General features: G+C 38.0%; 1 protein-coding gene across 4 annotated transcripts in view; it reads left to right on the forward strand.

The window, feature by feature from the left end:
- The window catches only part of ABCB11 (ATP binding cassette subfamily B member 11), a 100,310-nt gene that overhangs the window by 52,944 nt on the left and 26,174 nt on the right, over window positions 1-21,192 (forward strand). For all 4 annotated transcript variants that reach the window (XM_027558411.1, XM_027558385.1, XM_027558393.1 and 1 more), the window contains 8 exons: window positions 917-1,027; window positions 3,270-3,395; window positions 5,104-5,307; window positions 7,152-7,322; window positions 7,806-8,007; window positions 9,198-9,273; window positions 13,360-13,462; window positions 20,800-20,964. In XM_027558411.1, coding sequence (XP_027414212.1) covers window positions 917-1,027; window positions 3,270-3,395; window positions 5,104-5,307; window positions 7,152-7,322; window positions 7,806-8,007; window positions 9,198-9,273; window positions 13,360-13,462; window positions 20,800-20,964 — 1,158 coding nt within the window. The remainder of the gene's footprint in view (window positions 1-916; window positions 1,028-3,269; window positions 3,396-5,103; window positions 5,308-7,151; window positions 7,323-7,805; window positions 8,008-9,197; window positions 9,274-13,359; window positions 13,463-20,799; window positions 20,965-21,192) is intronic.

Consider the following 21,192-nt stretch of genomic DNA (forward strand, 5'->3'; position numbering starts at 1 on the left):
ATAGATGACACTGTAGCCCCAAAAAGAGATAGGATGATGAGTTTCTCTCACTAGAGTAAGAGAAGGAAGAAGTTGGCCCTGAGTGTTCTGGTAGCAGGAGATAACCCTCACTCTGGTCTGATTATCCACCATGGTTAAGTTCTGAATTAGGCTCACTACTAACAGCCATGGAGGTGAAATTCAGCATGTTGATTAAAAGTTGGTGGCATTTGAAGACACCACTTGAGAACATTCAGTTAGTGTCTATCATCATCTACAATAGTCAAATGTAGGATATTATTGGATCTTGACCACTTGAGACTCCTCTACTTCCTCAATGAACAAATGTGTATCATCTGTCAAGTTAGGTTATGGTGATGATCACATAAAAGAAAAAACATTAAAACACCTGTAGATTGTCTTCTGGGTATCTCAATATTATAGTACTCCATAATAATATCAATATATTATATACCAATATATTAATTACAGATTAATACCATATATTATATTGTGATATTTTCACTATATAAAATATGTCATAGTAATAGAAAATAAAAATACTAATTAAATTAAATTAATGTGATAATGTTTTATACCAATTATATGATTATTGGCAGTTTTAATTATAATTAATTATATGTTATTTATGTAAGTTTGGTTATATATAAATCTACATAATATACATAATATATAATATATTTTAATACAATTATATAGCAATAGTAATTACATAGTATACATCTCAACATTAATTTCCCAATAAGTGTTAGTGAATATTATTACTATTATTAATACAATTTAATGTAGAAGCAGCTTATCTTTGGCAATGTTTAGCCTGATTGCTGTTCTGTATTATGAATAAATTCAAACTGAGATGGACAGTAAATGCGTGTTATACATGCCGTTGCTCTATCCCTTTTCCATTCCACTTAAGAAACCCCTCATTGACTGTATGTCAGAAGATGGTTACAAGCTGGATCGAATTAAGGGTGAAATTGAATTCCATAATGTGACCTTCCACTATCCTTCCAGACCAGAGGTGAAGGTATGTGCCAATCTTTTCCCAATTTTCTTCTTTGATGATTCATTTCCAGAGCCACAGATTATTTATTTTTCTGAAGCATGACTCATTTTCCAGGAACAAGGCACAGAGGCATGTTTCTCTGGAAGTGTCCTCAGGTCTTGTTCCTTAGGCCACTAACCACATTCCTTGTGCTAATAATAATAATATACAAATCTCTTTGGTAGGAACAGTTTGGTAGCACATTCAGGTTAAGTCAGCTGAGTGACACCCTGTTGAAACGAGTGGCAGGTCCTGTCACTGTGAGAGCAGGCTAAACAAACTGCAAGGCAATCAGAACAATCCAGGACAGCTGTGCCAAGTATCTCTTTAGAGGCTGCAGAAGGTCGAACTCTGCCTGGGTGGGGCAGGAAGTGGCAAAGGAAAGCTGCTCTCTGAAATTTTTTACTTCCTATCCATGTTTACAAGGATCATTAGATCAGTCCTTAGAGGAAAGGTAATTTTGTAATCTTATAATCACTGTCTTGTACTATGCAATTGTTCTGGGCACAAGGTGAAGAAAATTTACACTGTTCCCACGCCTACTGAGCAAGTGTCTTTAAAGGCAATTTACCCTACAGGAAACAGAATCTACTTCTCTAAAAGAACTGGCTTTGGAAGGAGAGGAGACTAATTCCTCATTTTTAACAGAGTATCTTTTTCTTTTCATTTATTTACTTTTAATTGAAAAATAATTGATGCACAATATTGCACAACTTTCAGGTGTACTACATAGCAATTAGATACTTGCATACATCATGAAATGATCACTGTGGTAAGTCTAGCTATCATCTGCCCCTACCCAAAATCATTACAATATTATTGACCATATTCCTTATGCTGTATATTATGTCCACGTGCCTTATTTATTTTATAAATTCAGGCTTCTACCTCCTTAACCCCTTCACATATTTCCCCTTCTGGCAATCACTCATTTGTTCTCTGTATCTCTGAGTCTGTTTTCATTTTGTTTTGCTTGTTTGCTTCTTTTATTTTTTAGATTCTACATATAAGTGAGATCATACAGTATTTGTCCTTCTCTGATAGTTCACCTAGCATAATACTTTCTAGATTCATCCATGTTGTCACAAACACCAATATTTAATTTTTTATGTATGAGTAAATTCCTTTGTGTGTATGTGTGTATACATATGCATATGTATACATATATATATTCATCAGTAGATAAATGAGTATAGAAGATGTCTCTCTATATATACCACATTTTATTTACTCATTCATCTATTGATCTATTTAGATTGCTTCCATATCTTGGCTATTGTAAATAATACTGCAATGAACACTGGTATGCATGTATCTTTTCAAATTAATGTTTCGGTTTTTTTCTGATAAATACACAGAAGTGAAATTTCAGGATCATTTGGCAGTTCCATTTTTAATATTTTGAGGAAACTTTGACTGTTTTCCATAGTTAGCTACCCTTCCTTAATATTTCTATGTCCCCACAGAGGTCATGGAAATGCAACTTAATTTTAACACTACATAGTTGTAACATAAATAAATTTATATATATACACATAGAAACAAATATACATCATACATACATACTTATATATGTATATAAGATAGGTACATGTATATTCTGATATTTCTGAAGTATATTCTTGATTACAACACACATACATATATAAACATCAAATGTAAAAGTGCCTAGTGAAATATAAATAACAAGGTAGTACTTACTCAGTAAACACTTTTGAATAAATGGCTAAAAACTCACTTTATAATATCTGTTTAGAGACAGCTGTTCAACAAATACCAGTTGAACTGAAACATATTTATTTCATTTCTGTTTTATCTTCTATTCTCAATGCCAGTAGTTTGCTTTAACAAAGTCTTACTGCTAAGTGACTTTCTCCCCTAAGCTAATTGGGACAGTCTCCTTGAGGTATCCTGGCATGTCAGAAATGTTTTAAATTAGATTTTGGAACATAGTTTTCGAGGTTGGCCTGGCTTATTTACTTCAACAGTGTTACCACACGTCATGTTATTTGTTGGCTATGGCTATTAGTTTATGACTAAGTAGTGTGCTAAATGCTAAAACCACATCCTAGCACTGTTTACTAATTTTTCTGGTTATTAATGAAAATCAATGGCTGTTGCTATGAGGGCATAAGTAAACACAAACACAGTCTCCTAACAAAGTGTTCTAACTTGTAGCCTAATTGATGATGATCTGAACATTGTTCTTTTATTTTCTCTGCAGATTTTAAATAAACTTAGCACAGTCATTAAATCAGGGGAAGTGACAGCTATGGTAGGATCCAGTGGAGCTGGGAAAAGCACAGCACTGCAGCTCATTCAGCGATTCTATGACCCCACTGAAGGCATGGTGTGTATCTTCTAGAAACTTCTTAATACATGGGGATGTGTGCATGGATTCTCAGTCATGTCCAACTCTTTGCAACCCCATGGACTAGCCCACCGGCTCCTCTGTTCATGGAATTTTCGAGGCAAGAATATTGGAGTGGGGTGCCATTTCCTCCTCCAAGGATCTTTCTGACCCAGGGATGGAACCTGTGTCTTCTGCCTCTCCCGCATTGGCAGACAGATTCTTTATTAGTGAGCCACCTGGGGATAAGAGGTTGAAAATGGTGATATATTGGTCAAATACAAACACCTAGCAAACACTGACAGCACTTTGACATCTGCGTAGTTCAGTTAATGATTTGTTTGGTTTGGTTTTTTGGCTGTAACCTGCGGCATGTGGGATCTTCCCAGGGATCAAAGTCTGACTTAATGATTTTTTTTTTGACTAAACCAAATGGACGAATTCTCTCCATAGTAGTTGTGTTCAATGAATAATCAGTCCATCTGCTCAGTGATGTAACTGAATGTACAGATACATTCAAAATGGTATTGCTGCCTTTTCAGTGAGGGAAAATTTCCATTTCTTTTTTCATATTATAACAAAATTGTTATTATTCCCTAAAGTTTTCCAAACACTAAGTATAAGAAAGCTTACATGGCCAGCATTAACAGAGAACAGTTCTTGATTGTTACTCTGAGATGTTAGGTCTAAAAATAATTACATTATTTTTGCAAACTACTTAGTCTCTTTCTCCTTGTTTTTGTCTGACTGTAAATATAGACTGAAACTAAAAAAATATTAATAATTGCTACTTATCACACATTATATGTCAAGTACTTTATAGAGATCATTACTTATTTTCACAGCAACTTCCAAAGATAAATATTCCCATTTTACAAATAAGGAAGCAGAGAAATTGAGAGTTGCCTCAGATTTGAACCCAGATCTGTTGGATGTCAAAGACTCTTTTCACTCTGCCTCATAATCATTCTTGTTAACATCTCCTTGATGCCTTGAGATAGAATCACTTGACTGTATATTAAATGACTTCTTCCATGCAATGAGCTCTATATAATGCAGGTACTGTCAGAGTGACGCGGCAAATGTGATAAGGTTTTCTTTTTTCACAGACACTTTATTCTCTGATTGGGTATTCTTTGCTACATACCACTATAATTATACTCTGAATATATAGATATCATGTTTTTTATATAAAATGTTTATATTTTTGCTAATAGTAATGTTTATTTACTTATCCCATTTATAGTTTCAATTGCATTTGAACACCTGAGTGTCATTTGATGAATCAGGCCAGAAAGTAAGATTTTATTCTAAAACATACACACATATGCAAGATAGAGACCACTGGTCATTTTCTTTGTATCTTTTGAAGTTCATTTTGGCTTCAAGTCAAAAGATAGAAATATTTAAAGTATGATGAATAACTGTACTCTTTATTGAGAAATTAAAACTTTTTCTATTCTTGGGCCAACTGAGCTAAACTAAGTAACCTTTATATCAATTGTGTTTCTACAATGAACTGTCCTACAGCTATACTTGATTTCAATTTATATTGTCATCCTTCTATTAACCACATTATAAGAGGAATTGTTTTGCACAGTCGTGTGGGTCTCATTTTTTCTCCTCATAGATCAAGTACAGCACAGTAGTAGTATTCAGAATCTTGAAGGATTCCAAGAGAAGTGATGTTGTGGGTTTTGTCCTCTAGGTGACCTTGGATGGCCATGACATTCGCTCTCTTAACATCCAGTGGCTCAGAGCTCAGATTGGGATAGTGGAGCAAGAGCCTGTTCTGTTTTCCACCACCATTGCAGAGAACATTCGCTATGGCCGAAAAGATGCAACAATGGAAGATATAGTCCGAGCAGCCAAGGAAGCCAATGCCTACAACTTCATCATGGACCTGCCACAGGTACCCCTGGCCTCTCATTCCAGAGGGAAACCCAGAATTCATAGAGGGAAAAAATTTACATAGTAATATGCATTGTTTTTCATTTACATTCTAAATTATCAATGTCATGTTTTCATTTTGTGCCTGGAAATGTACTTTGAATTCCCCTCTTTGTCTGAAAATATGATGTTATTAATACATTAAAATCTACCAAACTGCAGCACCTTCTTTTAGAAGCTGGCTTTAACATAGATACAGTTTCCTTATTTCATCTATTTAAACATTTGTCTAAGCAGATGATAAATTTGTTGTGTGGTGATAACTTTCACAATGCTCTTTTGATGTCTGCAACTGTTACTGTTCTCAAATTTTCTTGTGTTTGGGCTGCAAATACTGTCTCTTCAGTACTATGTCTCACATATTCAAAATTTCCTCATTTATCTTCATTTCATATGATAGCAGTGACAAAAACCAACTCAGTATTATACTTGTATGGATTTCTTGGCCAATGGTCTGCTAAATCAAAGAAGAATTATTATTACTATTTAACACATATATAGCGCTTACTCCCAGAGAAGGCAATGGCACCCCACTCCAGTACTCTTGCCTGGGAAATCCCATGGACGGAGGAGCCTGGTAGGCTGCAGTCCATGGGGGCGAGAAGAGTCGGACACGGCTGAGCGATTTCACTTTCACTTTTCACTTTCATGCACTGGAGGAGGAAATGGCAACCCACTCCAGTGTTCTTGCCTGGAGAATCCCAGGGACCGGGGAGCCTGGTGGGCTGCCATCTATGGGGTCGCACAGAGTCGGACACAACTGAAATGACTTAGCAGCAGCAGTGCTTACTACATATCAGGTACTTTTATAAGCACTTCACAGCTATTAGTTCATTTAACTCTCCCAATCATCCTGTCAGGCAGCTATATTATTATCTCCATCTACAGATGGAGAATTGAGTTTCCAAAAGGTCAAATCACTTGCTTAAGGCAAGGTTCTCATCCAAGGTGGTCCTGGTTACACAGCCTGTGCTCTAGAATACGTCCTTCTCAGCCTTCCAAAATGCCTGTATGAATAGGATTGCAGCTGTGTGTATGACATAGTCTAGTGGTGAAACAATATAAAGCTTCAGAATCAGACCACCTCCGGACAAATCTTCTGCACTTGTAAGATTTATGAACTTGGGCAAGTTACTTTACCCCCTCAGACTGCAGCGTTACTTTATCCATCCGTTAAGGAGAATAGTAGTACCTGCCTCACGGCCTATCAGTCAGGACTAAATGAGATGATATGTGTAAAGAGCTCAGATCCACGCTTTCTACATGGTAGATTCTCAACTCATGTTGCTAATGTAAGTGAGATAAGACACTGACCACATCGCCCCCTTCTGAGATTCCAGTGTAATACTGGGCATGCAGGATAGTAACTTCACTGTTCATGGTAGTGATTATAAAGCTACTTTGATCCTTCATTCATAATATATAGACAACTTTAGTGTTGTGCTTTTCTGTGTTGTCTAGCTAGAAGAAAGAGACAAAGAATTGACATATGCTTTAATCCTCTAAGATGGATTTTCAGGATGCTGATTAACTTTTATTGTGGTGGAAACATTTTAATTGAAGTTGAGCTAAAAAGAAACACTTTAATCATCCAGAATAAAAGAATAAATCAATATCTTTATTTTACACACAAATATTGATTAGATAATAACCTGTTTCAGGAAAGGGTTTTTTTAAAAAGTGAAAGATGGATGTGTGAAAACTCCTGCTTGAGGAGGAAGCTAGAAGGGACCTTTGTAATGAATGGATCACTGTCAGGATCCATCAAATTCTTGCTCTTCATTGCTGATGTTGCTTTCTTCCTAGCAATTTGACACTCTTGTTGGGGAAGGAGGAGGCCAGATGAGTGGCGGCCAGAAACAAAGAATAGCCATTGCCAGAGCCCTTGTTCGAAACCCAAAGATCCTGCTTTTGGACATGGCCACCTCGGCACTGGACAATGAGAGCGAAGCCATGGTGCAAGAAGCACTGAGTAAGGTTTGTTGAGAGTCTAGGTTCCTTTCATAAGTCTGTGTGGGAATTCTTGTGTTGTAGGAAAGGCCTCTGTGAAGAGAGGAGAAAGAGAAAGAGAGACATCGAGAGACAGAGAGAGAAGGACTACATGGGTCATTGTATCTGTTTGGAAAATATTGGCTCACCACAATGTTCTGCACAGTTGAACAGAAGACATATCATTTGCTTCTAAAGGCAGCACATGTAAAATTTGTTAAGTCTAATTCACAATATGTGATTTTAAAAATTTACATTTTGGATGTAAGATGTTGATTAATGGCAGCAACTGGAGCAACGTGTGATGTGTTTATTAGCCACAGGAAAGTACGCTGACATTTTCTAATGTCTGTTTAGCCTATTCAAGAATTTAGGGATCGAGCCTGACTTACTTGTGGATTCTGAGACAGTCCAAATGGCACCGTCAGCTTTGTCTTGCAGTCTGACTCAGGGCACTGTACACTCTCACAGGTTCAGCACGGGCACACAATCATCTCTGTCGCTCATCGCCTATCTACAATCAGAACTGCAGACGTCATTATTGGTTTTGAACATGGTACAGCAGTGGAAAGAGGCACCCATGAAGAACTGTTGGAAAGGAAAGGCGTTTACTTCACACTAATGACTCTGCAAAGTCAAGGAGACCAAGCCTTTAATGAAAAAGACATAAAAGGCAAGTGCCTTTTCAGTTATACATTATGTTAAATAATTAACATATATGATGTTTTTGGATTTCTATGCGTTTTAATATATATTGTCTTAGTTGTTCTCCTCAAAGCCCTGGGGGACATAACATAGATGATAAAGGAAAGAACAGATGCTCAGGGGGTTTAATTATTGATCAAGTCATAGTGCTAAAACCCAGGTCTCCTGTGGAAGAAACTTCAATTCCATCCCCTTTTCCCCCCTCACACTTTGCAAATAAGAGAGTCTTCCTAGAGTGTCCTGCACTCAGTATGAGCTCTCTTCTTGTTGGTTGAGTGAATTAAACAATGACTAAAAACTTTTATGCATATTTTCATTAATGTAGGTAGACACTTCAGGTCCTAATGTACTTTCTCCATTTCAATCTGAATTTTCTTTTTTTTTTTTTTTTGGCCACATCATGTGACATGTGGGATCCAATTCTCTGACAAGGGATCAAACCCATGGGCCCTGCAGTGGAAGCATGGAGTCTTAACCTCCGGATTTGGTGGTTTACCTAAACCCATGTTAAGCATCCATTACAAACTTTCTCTCCCATATCAAATCTGGATTTGTTAATACTATTGGGTAAAATGACTGTATACATTGAACATGTGATTTATTCTGAAAAGATTTTTTTTTTTAATTTGGTTCATCTACTTTTTTTTTTTTTTTTTTTTGCCACCTAGTGGATTTCTCAGACTTCCCTGGTGGCTCAGACAGTAAAGAACCTGCCTGAAATGCAAGAGTCCTGGGTTTGATCCCTAGGTTGGGAAGATGCCCTGAAGAAGGGAATGGCAACCCACTCCAGTATTCTTGCTGGAGAATTCCATGGCTACAGTCCCTGGTATCAAAAAGAGTTGGACACAACTGAGCAACTAATTCTTTCACTTTTCTTTTCAGTGGGTTTCTCACAAGATTTTTTTGTCATTCATATCAGCTATAGCTATAGGTATCTATTTCTGTGGTGATAACACAGGCTATCATATAATTCAAAAGATTTAATCTTGCTGAGTATTTTTAATTTTTTTGTTGTTAGAATGTGCTGGACAAGTGTTAACAGGTTGTTTGAAATCAGACATAGTAACGATATGCTATGCAAATATAGTAAATAATGTTATTTTGCTTTGGTTTTGCTTATTGTATACACTAAGGGATCACTCGTGTTGTATTGAATAGGAAAAGATGAAACCGAAGATGCCTTACTTGAGAGAAAACAGACCTTTAGCAGAGGGAGCTACCAGGCTAGCTTAAGGTAAGCTCAGGCATCGGGGCAGATTTTTAAGTTTTCAGATGTTTTCAGGAACCCTCTGCAGCTAAGATCTTCTGGCAATATCTCAGGTACACTTGGAAAGCCCTAAATACAGCCCTAGGTCTTGTGTAATATGAACATGCAAATGAATTGTAGGTTGCCGTATTGACATTTCTATCTCCAATCCATAGAAGTTTTTAAAATTTGGCTTCTCATTTTATTGAGGGTAGGGAGTTATGATAAAGATGCTCTGTAGTTAAAATGTTGTTTGCTGAGCTTAGAAAGGGGAATTTAAAAAATCTGTGTTTAGACTTGTCTCCCAGAGTTAACTGTGGTATGAAGCACTGTCTTAAATGGAAGTCAGATTCATGCCTTTAGCTCCATTCTTTAACCTACTGAGCTGCAATTGAATTACAAATATTTCTGCTCCCAGAGCTCCCCATCCAAGGTGAAATCATTCTTTAACTAGATGAAATATGAGATGTGTCATCTAACACTTAAAGCATATTTTCTAAACATGAACTTTTTTTTTTCTGGGTCAATCTGTGGGTATTGACTTCCAAAGCATATTTTTGGAGCATATTGTAGCAAGACTATAAATTTAATATTTCATTCTGGTTTAAAAGTTAAAAATAGTTCCTTTAATGTTAAAAGTCTGTATATTAAGAAAAATTCTGCCCAAGAGTATTTGTGTGTATTTGTGAAAATGTTATTTAAGATCTTTTTTTATTAAGTTCGGAGACTATTTGTAGGCAATAGACTGATATTTCTCTACCTAGTCCCTTATCATATTTCTAGGATATTTGATTCAAGGCTGTGCTCTAAACAAAGGCTCAATTTATGACTTGCTCATTCAAGATAGCTAATTGTTTATTGAAAAATGGTTAAAGAGGCTTAAAATATAATATTCTAGAAACAACTCCAAGTAGTTCAAACACAGATTTATTTACTTTTAATGTTCAAAGAGTAGTTAACTGGGTTTTATGCTTAGGGGTTTTATTTTTCTTTTTAAGGACAGGTCTATTCAGAAAATTTCAAGAAATGCTAGTTTCATTGAAATTTTTCAGGTAATAAAGCAATAGTTCAAATGTAAAAGCTATAAAAATTGCCAAAATTATTGGGTAATTTTTAAGGACATCTGGCATAAATTATTTCACCATGTTTTTTCTGATTGGAAGAAAAAAATTATAAAGGTCATCAGAATCACAGTTTGAAGATATATACTAACTTCTTAAACCCAGAAAATGACTAGGCATCTCTTTTGATCACTAAGTTAAAGGTTGCAAAGAGGAATGTATCTCATGGTGAGGTCAAAAGAAAATAAATATTTTCTTAATTTTTCAGATGAACAGAATTTTTCCCATTCTAAATAGTTTACTTACAGTTTACTATTAGGCCCAGATAACTGTTTTAATATAAACATTTCTTATTTGGCCATTAGTTCTTACAAATTCTACATTTTGGTGACTAGGGAGAGAAGCCCAGAAATACAACCTGTACACAGAAAGTAGCTATTAACCTCCTACAGAGAAAGATTTATAGGTTTGAGTAAGAAGGTCTGTTAAAAATATCTTATTGTGTATGCTGACAGATTTTTTTTTAAGAGGACTAATTGAAATGTTAATTTGTATCTTATTTCCTCGGTCTGATGCCTAAGTCTCCCTTTAGTAATATATTTTAGATTCAAGAACAATTTCCATGGATGACAATAATTTCCTAAGTAATAATGTTGAGAGAGAGAGAACATATATTCCCAAATTAGCTGTTTTTGCTTCCGATGAGAAGTGGTGCACAGCTTCTGAGGAAGGGCGGGGCAGCCGTTGCAGGTTTCTGAAAAGGGGAGTGACAGAATTCTAACGCTCGTGTTTACGGCAGACCAGAGCGGGCAGGTCGGGCCCCTGCCTTGCACCCATGCTGTTCATGGTCTCCTTGGTGCAGCTTATGCCAGACAGGTAGAATGCTGGATGAATGGGCAACAGGGAACGAGAGAAAGAGAGATTGAAGAAACATAAGATTAAAGTAGTAGAGGGGATAAGGATTGATGTCTTCCCTGCTCAGAACTGGGAGGTAGTCAACTATTTTGATGCCCTCTTCTCCACATACTCTTACCTTGTCTGCCAATGCTCTGAGTTTCTTTTTTAGGCCCATAACCTTCAGTCTCAGCCCTCTCTTGCACTTAGCTCTCTCTAGCTGACACAGAGCTATCCCTCTCATCTCTGGGAGTTGAGCTCTTGACCTCAGTTACCTAACTTAAAGAAATGACTCTATTGCTGCAGAGTTTCAGGCCAAACGGGACGGGCTTGGGTGTCCCAGAAGCCAGTTTGGTAGCAGGAAGTCTGAGTGGGGTGTGGTTTCATGCCTGATCACAATGAGAGTTTGAGCAAGAGCAAGAGGGAGGACTTGACGTAAATGCACCTGTTGAACCTGGTGACTAAGAGGATAAAGATGCCATCAAATGAACGTGGGAATAAGTGAGGGTCATGAAGCCGATGCATTGCTGTCTTCTCAAGAAGGAGAGATGAGCATCTGTAATAGGCAGGTGCCACCTTGGTATTTGTTTTAGTCTAGCTTAACCTGAATACAGATGATAGGAGACTTACGAATAACACCATCTGGCTCGCACTACCACAGCTGATGCAGATCTCCTCATCGCTACAAGCTCCCTCTTTACACGGTATTTCTTCAGGCTAAGTGCTTTGAGAATGTAACTTCCATCCTTTCAAGTCTTCAGGATTACCTTTATCACTTAGCAGTTTATTTGCAAATGGCTAAAAACCTCAGCCAACCTGGTTTAACCTTTAAAGGGAAAGAATGACAACATAACTAAATAGTTCAAAGAGGCTTTGGCTTCAGGCAAGACGGGCTTCAGTGAGAGACTTGGTCAATATACATACAATTTCTTTTTCTTCCCTTCTCAGCTCTACTTTTTTTTTCAGTATTCATTTTTTAGGAAGCTTCTTTTCTTGACATAATTGCCAACGGCTTCCAGTGTCACATACTTTCAAATTTAACCTAGAAGATAGTAGAAGTCTCCTTCCCAGAAACCTCAGGGAGAAACAAAACAACTTGAATCACTTCTTATATCTGCTCTATACTGTTTATGTAACTAGTAACCCTATCTCCAGACTTCTCTTTATACCGTTCTGTCAATCAGCAATGCCCTTTCCTCTAGCCTACAGATACCCACAGCCTACCTTAGCCACCTCCTCCATGAAGCTTTTCATGGTAGCACCTGACATATGTTCTTTTATCCTTTAAATTTCCATACTGTTTATTTAAACCTGCTTTATGGCAACCCACTCCAGTGTTCTTGCCTGGGGAATCCCAGGGACGGGGGAGCCTGGTGGGCTGCTGTCTATGGGGTCACACAGAGTCGGACACAACTGAAGTGATTTAGCAGCAGCTTAGCAGCTATAGCACTTATCACATTCTTCCTTATATTAGGTTGGTTACATGCGTTGTTCTTCTATAAAACTTGAAGTGCCTTAAGGGAGAAGTCTGTAATTGTCCAGTCTTTGTGTCCCCTCACAACACCTAACTTTGATCTGTAGGTTGTAGGCGCACAATCATCTTTTGTTGAATGAATCAGTGAACACATCAAGCTAAATTATATTTCAATAATATATTTGTTAATTAAATCCATCCCTAAAGGCAGTACATAGTCTGGAGACATTTCCACTAGGGTCCCTGTTTCCTCCTACTAGTCTATTTGTGTCCAGGTAGAATTATGCTAAAGCAAACATCAGGGAGAGAGAGAAAGATATCAAAACTCATCCTACAGTCCTGAGGGAGGTAATAGTGACGGGCCATTGCCATTAGAGCAATAGCAGAACCATGTGGGTTGGGGATGGAGTTGAGTCTTGGACGCTTTTTTTCTTGGTGGACTAGTGAAACGACTTCGCCCCCTCTCCTCCTCCCTCTGTGCGTGTACTCTGAATCAGGGTTTAGCTCGGCACCATGGCAACCAGACTGAACGTTGTGTCAAACCCACTCAGGAAGTGCCTGCACCTGACAGGTGATGTAGACTCGGAACCAATTGAGTCCTGTTCCACAAGCCACAGACTAATCCATCTTTCTTTTTACTTACAGAGCTTCCATCCGACAACGCTCCAAGTCTCAGCTTTCTTACCTGGGTCATGAATCGTCACTAGCACTTGTAGATCATAAGTCTACTCATGAACAAGACAGAAAGGTCAGACGCCAATGGCTCATGCGGGGATGGAAGAAGTCTCTCCTGGAGACTATCGTATGCCCTTTAAGCTTAGAATCTGAGTTTTCAAGGCCTTTATCTAGTAATGTTTCACTGCTGCTGCCGCTAAGTCGCTTCAGTCGTGTCCAACTCTGTGCGACCCCATAGACAGCAGCCCACCAGACTCCTCCGTCCATGGGATTTTCCAGGCAAGAGTACTGGACTGGGGTGCCATTGCCTTCTCCTATGTTTCACTAAGTCAAACTAAATGAGAGGCTCCATTAAGACGTGAACGAAACTCTAAATTTTATATCATGTTTTACATAATATTTTAAGAGAAGCATAAATAATAAAATATTTTAAGAATACATGGTAACTAAGATGAAGTATTAAAAGTTCACTGATAATTCTTATGTGAGCCATTCTAATAAACACAATTACATGTACTTAGCAGACTATTTGATTATGTAGGAATCCCTTTCAAGCTCTTAAGACTATCTGAAACCCTGTCTTTGTAAAACTTTAAATCTCCTTCTTAAATAATTATAATTATAAAGTGTTTAATACAAGTCACTGCAAATTTTAAATTAATGGGGACTGATTAGGTTTTACAGACATTTGTTTACTTAATACAATTTTATAATAATTGTTTTAGGGTACATTTGAAATGAACACTATTAATTTTAACACTATTCAAAGCAACATAAAAATGAAATAGGAGAAGAATCAACACATATAGCAATATTCAACTTTATTCATCAGGATGTCCACTGCTGCAGTGGGCACAGTCTAACTTTCACATAAGGTGACCATCCCTCCTACTCAGAGCCTTTCTTAATCACTGAACTTTATTCTTCAGCCCTGATCCTCTGATTTTCAATCCCCCATTAGTCTTCATTTCAGTCTTTTCATGGCAATTTTCTTATTGAGGCTTATTTCAGATCATGTTGTCTTATCCTGTTACTAAATTACAAGCTTCTTAAAGTTAGTAACTGTTATTTGTGTTTGTATCAACTTGGGCATCTTGCTTTGCCTGGAAACTCCTTTATCTGGTTACCATTAGCCTACCAGGCTCCTCAGTCCATGGGATTTTCCAGGCAAGAGTACTGGAGTGGGGTGCCATTTCCTTCTCCAGGGGATCTTCCCGATCCAGGGACTGAACCCAGATCTCCCACATTGTAGGCAGATGCTTTACTGTCTGAGCCACCAGGGAAGTTCTGGTTACCATGAGACCTAGCAAACATTTCTGTTTATTTGACACATGTAAACCTAGAACCAACCAAATCCTGTTCCAATCTGCTCATAATCTACAGACTCTTTCATCTTTCTGTTTAGTTACAGAGCTGCACATGGTGGGACATCAAGCGATTTTTAAAACTAGGATGAAAAATTAACTTTTTATAGTAAAATAATGTCCAAACTGTAAGATTTATGAAAGAAAACGAGTCAGAGAATATTTTAATTACAAGCACATCCATTATGCATGATGTAATTTCAAATTATGTTTAAAACATTTCAGTATGAGAATCCTTTGGGGGAGTAATTATAAACACCGATTCACAATGCCAAATTTGGAATAAAGTACTACATATGATTTTATGACTATGATGGAAGGATTATTAAGGCTCTCTTTTGGTTTTAAGATATTAATAATAAATAGCATTCTTAATTATCTAATATTGTTATTGTTGTAGTTGTTCAGTTGCTAATTGGTATTCGACTCTGAATAGATAGTGTTCTCAGTATCTAATATAGCTGGTTTAAATAAACTTCGTAGAGGAACACTTTGTCTCAGGAACAGCAGGGTGGATCCAAGGACAGAAAATGTTCAGCAAGTGTGGTTGCTTACTGCATATTGCCATTAAGGACTCAGCACCTCTTCTCATTCTAGAAATAGTTTTTTCATTTATATCTGTGGTACTGCCACCCATAAGTACAAGAGGCATTATACAAGGAGTTTAATAAGCTTCAAGGAAGAAAGAACGAAACACTACATTGACATTTCAAACATAACAGCACCAATTATATTCAATTTTTGCATTTTTATTTTTTTCCCTAGTTTCTGGGAAAATATTTGACAACACAAACAAGAGAGTTAGGAAGGAAAAGAAAATCCAATTTTGTTATTGTTGAAGCTGGTAGATGGCTCAGCACTGTTGGAGAGAACAATCAGATTTCCTGAAGATCTGAAGATCAGGTTCCCAGACTGCTGATGCAGGGAAAACTCAGAAGGGAGTTATTTAAATAAAAGGAAATGTAAATCAAATACAGAGAGTAGTTCCAGAGAAAACAAAACTACTCCCTAAGTATTCTACTCATCAGCATTGCCAACTAGAATATAATAAATAATTAAATGGAAACCAAGAATCTGCCTGCAATGAAGGAGACCCAGGTTCAGTTCCTGGGTGGGGGAACTATCTCTTGGAGAAGGGAATGGCAACCCACTCCAATACTCCGCCTAGAAAATCCATGGACAGAAGAGCCTGGTGGGCTACAGTCCATGGGGTTGCAAAGAGTTGGTCATGACAGAGCATCTGAGCAGAGAGAGTGTAATTTTAAATAGACAACACTTTGATTTCTTTCTTTAGTTAAGGAAGGAAAAGGAAAAAAGTGACAGAGAGCCAATGTGAAAAAAGTGACAGAGAGCCAATGTGATTCTGTTAAAGGTAGAAGTGGAACAGGCCTTGTGCTTATATTAATACTGCTCATTTTATGACAATTATCTTAGAACTTTTTTGATTTAAAAATTAAATATTTTAAAAAAGGAAACAGCAGAATCAGCACTGATAGAATTTAATATAAGGACTTCCTGTTCAGAGTAAATTTTAAAGTATTTTCGATATTTAGGTTATTCTAATCCCAAGTAAATTTTAAAGTATTTTGATAGTTAACTAAATTATTTAAGATCAAACACTGGTAAAAAAATTTTTTTTTCATATTTTGATGAACAAGCTCTAACCTGACCGTCTGTTGTTTGGGAGATGTTCTGTTTTGTGTGGCAAGGCAAAAAGGTTTACTTCTGTAAAGGCGTTATCTCCACCTTGTGGTCTCTTTGGGTTTTGACTCTGAAAACTTGAGATGGTTTCAAAAGTCTGTGCTTCCAAAGTGTAAGTGGGGTGTCTGACCCAACATTTCATAGTTAGCTGGTGATAGAGCCAAGACTGTAGCCTGTTTTTTCTTGGTCTCCAAGCTATACTCTTGGCTTTCATAAATCAGATCACAGTTATAATGCTAATAAAATTGAGATTAGGATTAGCGGAAAACTGTAGGCTAAAGCTTCCAGTTTCTAAAGAGTCTTCTTCCTCTTTTAGAGGAACTAAAAAGTAGAATATGTATGAGATTGTGTCAAGGTCAAATATTAAAAACCCATCACTTCATCACAGCTAACTTATAGTAGGGTTTAGGCATTGGTTAGGAGATAGGACAGGGTTTCCCAGGTGGCTCAGTGGTAAAGAATCCACCTGCCAATGCAGGCGATGTGAGTTAAGTCCCTGGGTTGGGAAGATCCCCAGGAGAAGTAAATGACAACCCACTCAAAAAATCTGGAAAATCTCATGGGCAAAGGAGCCTGGTGGGCAAGGTCCATTGGGTTGCAAAGAGGTGGACACGACTGAGTGACTGAGCATGCACACGCATAGGAGATAGGACAGAAGATCTATAAAAGTGACTGCTAGTATTTGATCATTTGGAAAGTCCCTGTTTCTTGGTCATAGTTACCATTTACCATCATCATATCTTAAAGTTGTCATCAAGGCAGGAGACTGCCTATGGGTTGGCATGAAGAAATCGATGTAACAAAGTATAGAAATCTGGACATGAGATTTAAGTAGGAAGCTATATTTTTACCTGAGCTACACAGGATATGGATGGAAGGAAGCTGGGAAAAGCCCTTTGTTTAGCACTGAACCATCTACCTTGTAAGTAAGTGAACAGTATTTTTTAAATAAATGTTTTTTTTTTACATTTATGCACCAGGAGCATAAAAGCTTCATTCATTCTTTCATCCAATAAACATTGATTATACACCTAACAAGTGCCAGATATTGACTTAGGGATGCAAAGATGAGTAAGAGCACTGTCCTTCTTCCTTCCCTGGAGCTGCTGGCAGGAGACTTCTTTACGTATGATAAATAAGTGAGCACTGTGCAACTTATCATTGACACAATAGAGGAAGGAACTGCAGTGAGAAAGCGGATATAAACTTTTATAATTTTGTCCATCTGTGGGTTACTGGTTTGCTGTGAATTCATTATATCTATGTATATATACTTATCTTTGTGTATGTATATATATATATACACACACACACACACACATACCTATATTTTAGGGCTTCCCTGATAGGTCAGCTGGTGAAGAATCAGCCTGCAATGCAGGAGACCCCAGTTTGATTCCTGGGTTGGGAAGATCTGCTGGAGAACGGATAGGCTACCCACTCCAGTATTCTTGGGTTTCCCTTGTGGCTCAGCTGGTAAAGAATCCGCCTGTAATGCAGGAGACCTGGATTTGATCCCTGGGTTGGGAAGATCCCCTGGAGAAAGGAATAGTTACCCACTCTAGTATTCTGGCCTGGAGAACTCCATTGACTGTATAGTCCATGGGGTTGCAAAGAGTCGGACATGACTGAGCGACTTTCACTGTAATACATATCTTTAGCCTTTTAGCTTTTTTTAGATGAGTTAATTTGTCTTTGTCTTTGCAAAATCCCAGAGGAAAAAACCCTTCTGTACATAATGACTTCCATTTTCTTTTGTTTTTATACCACTTTTAGTTCAGTTCAGTTGCTCAGTCATGTCCAACTCTTTGCAACCCCATGGACTGCAGCACGCGAGGCCTCCCTGTCCATCACCAACTCCCGGAGTTTATTCAAACTCATGTCCATTGAGTCAGTGATGCCATCCAACCATCTCCTCCTCTGTCACCCTCTTCTCCTCCTGCCTTCAATCTTTCCCAGCATCAGGATCTTTTCAAATGAGTCAGCTCTTCGCATCAGGTGGTCAAAGTACTGGAGTTTCAGCTTCAACATCAGTCCTTCCAATGAATATTCAGAGTTGATTTCCTTTAAGATTGACTGGTTTGATCTCCTTGCAGTCCAAGGGACTTTCAAGAGTCTTTCTCCAACGCCACAGTTTGAAAGCATCAATTTTTTGGTGCTTAGCCTTCTTTACAGCCCAACTCTCACATCCACACAGGGAAAAGGCTAACAGAGTTTTGCCAAGAGAATGCACTGGTCATAGGAAACACCCTTCTCCAAGAAGCTAGCAAGTTAGCCTGACACAATTTTATGGATTCTGGATAATACATAAGAGCTGTGTCAGAGGTGAAAGACTTTACTCAGAGCATGAGCAGGAGCCAGTGCACAGCATTTCCACTGACTCCCCGGCCTACCCCACTTCTCAGCTGATGAAAGAGAAGTAGGTAATACCAGCAAAGGAAGGGGAAGAGGAATCCTAGGCTTGAGAAACCTGGTGTTTTTATAATGAGCAATAAGCCCTTTTCTTAGGATGGAAACACTATCCCCCTCCTCCAAGGCTATTTGCTATACCAACATTCTTGAGAAAACAGCCTCAACAAAGGTGGTCAGTGCCTCTTTTCACAAGATGTGCAGAAACATAAGAGAGCCATAGAGAACTTTGTCTATTTCTTTCCTTTTGAGGAGGAGAAGGCAACCGAGCCCCAGAGAGCCGAAGTGCTCAGTGATAGATTCCATCAGTGGCCACGTGGGGCTCATCCAAGAACCACATTCTTTCCACATGCCCGTTTCCCTCACGCTTTCACAGGCACCTTTCTTCCTCTCTGCATTGATTTCCTAGAGTTGAGTAAGACATCAGAGATGAAATCATTGAAGGATTTGCTGCATGAGTGTGTAGCAACTATTGAGGGCAGACCAAGAGAGAACCTGAAATGGAGGCATTGACAGATCCATCACCAAGCAAGCTCTCCCTCCATCCTATTTGGCTTGCAACTAGAATAAGGACACCAGGCTTTTATTTCAATTGAATTGGTAATGAAATCTTTGACTTTGGAAGCAAAAGGATAGTATCTGAAGTTCCTTACTGCTGTCTGTTCCTGATGGTCAGCTCCTTAAGGGGTAAATAACTGTGTGTTAATGAAATAGAACACTAACAGTTTTGTAGTCAATTTGCTGTAGACATTTTTAGTATATTTTAATAGAAAAAGTAAAAAAAAATCAATACAGATCTATATAATCCACCTAAAATCTTTTCTCAAACAAAGTGAACAATAAATTTAGCAAATTATTGAAGAATGGGCCTCACGACCAAGTACTGGAGAATATCATTAGCGAGGAAAAATGATTGTAAAAATGATGAAGTTCTGAATATAATTTTTGCCTTCAAGAGGCTAAAAATTTGCTAGCTCTGACACTTTAATGGCAATTAAAGAAATTGGAATGGGGAAATTTTAAAATAATTTGTACTCCTTGTAAAGAACATGAAGAATTTAGAAATCCAAATTGATTACCATTTACTTCTGGGCACTAATTAAAGAAAACCTTCACAGAAATACGCAATTGATAACCATTGTCACCAGTTAATACATTTTAAAAATTATTTTGCGTTGTTTAGATACACTGGCCTGCCTTGGGGCTTGAGGCAGTCACTAGACTTTGACATTTATAAAGGACATATTTTGAAAATTTCACAAATCCTTGAATGTGTAAATACCGCTCACTGTAGCACAAAGGGTTGCAAAGAGTCAGACACGACTGAAGCGACATAGCACTCCACATACTCACTATAGCACAAAAATGTTTCTAAACTGGGAGTTATTTTTCTTATAGATCCAACTTATTTACCACTCCCCAAGTGTTAATACCTCTGCAATTGTGAAATGAGAACTACCAGCTCACCTTCAGATGAGCAGACACTCTAAAATCAGTCCCATCCAAGTCATAGCACGTGGTACTGTTTAGTCCCTAAATCGTGTCTGACTCTTCTGTGACCCCATGGATGGTAACAGCCCACAGGAGTCCTCTGTCCATGGGACTAGCCTAGCAAGAATACAGCAGTGGGTTGTCATTTCCTATTCGAGGGGTTCTTCTCGACCCAGGGGTTGAGCCTGTGTCTCCTGTGTCTCCTGCACTGGCAGGCGGATTCTTTACCACTGAGCTACCAGGGAAGCCCAAGTCATAGCATGGCAGCAAGCAGCTCAAAACCATCTCTCACAAGCTATCATATCACCCTGTCTTATAGGTCTTTGAGGTCACTCACAACCAATCAAACCATGACTCACATCTGTGAATGCCAAAGGGACAACTGTATAATAAAAGAGTGTATGCAAACATTTAAATAATTAATGTAACCTCCTCTCCCCTCAAGGACAAGAACATTCCTGTGGAAGAAGAAATTGAACCAGCCCCAGTGAGGAGGATTCTGAGACTCAATGCTCGAGAATGGCCCTACATGCTGGTAGGCTCTGTGGGTGCAGCTGTCAATGGGACGGTCACACCCATGTATGCCTTTTTATTCAGCCAGATTCTTGGGGTAAGCAAGCAGCTGGACCAACTTTATTCTCCTCCTACCTTTTGTTTGTCTGGATATTGTCACTTTTGATAAGTTGGTTGTAATGTATTTAACTTTTTTTTAAGTTTTTTTTGTTGTTGTTCTTTTAGTTCTTTTTCCCCTCCTCTCATCTCTAAAGAATTAAAAATGTCTCAAGTCTCCATCAAACAGGAGGTGAGAAGACAAAGCTGAGACTCTCATTTGGGCTGG

The sequence above is a fragment of the Bos indicus x Bos taurus genome, chromosome 2 (genome assembly GCF_003369695.1).
Source record: "Bos indicus x Bos taurus breed Angus x Brahman F1 hybrid chromosome 2, Bos_hybrid_MaternalHap_v2.0, whole genome shotgun sequence".
NCBI lineage: Eukaryota > Metazoa > Chordata > Mammalia > Artiodactyla > Bovidae > Bos > Bos indicus x Bos taurus.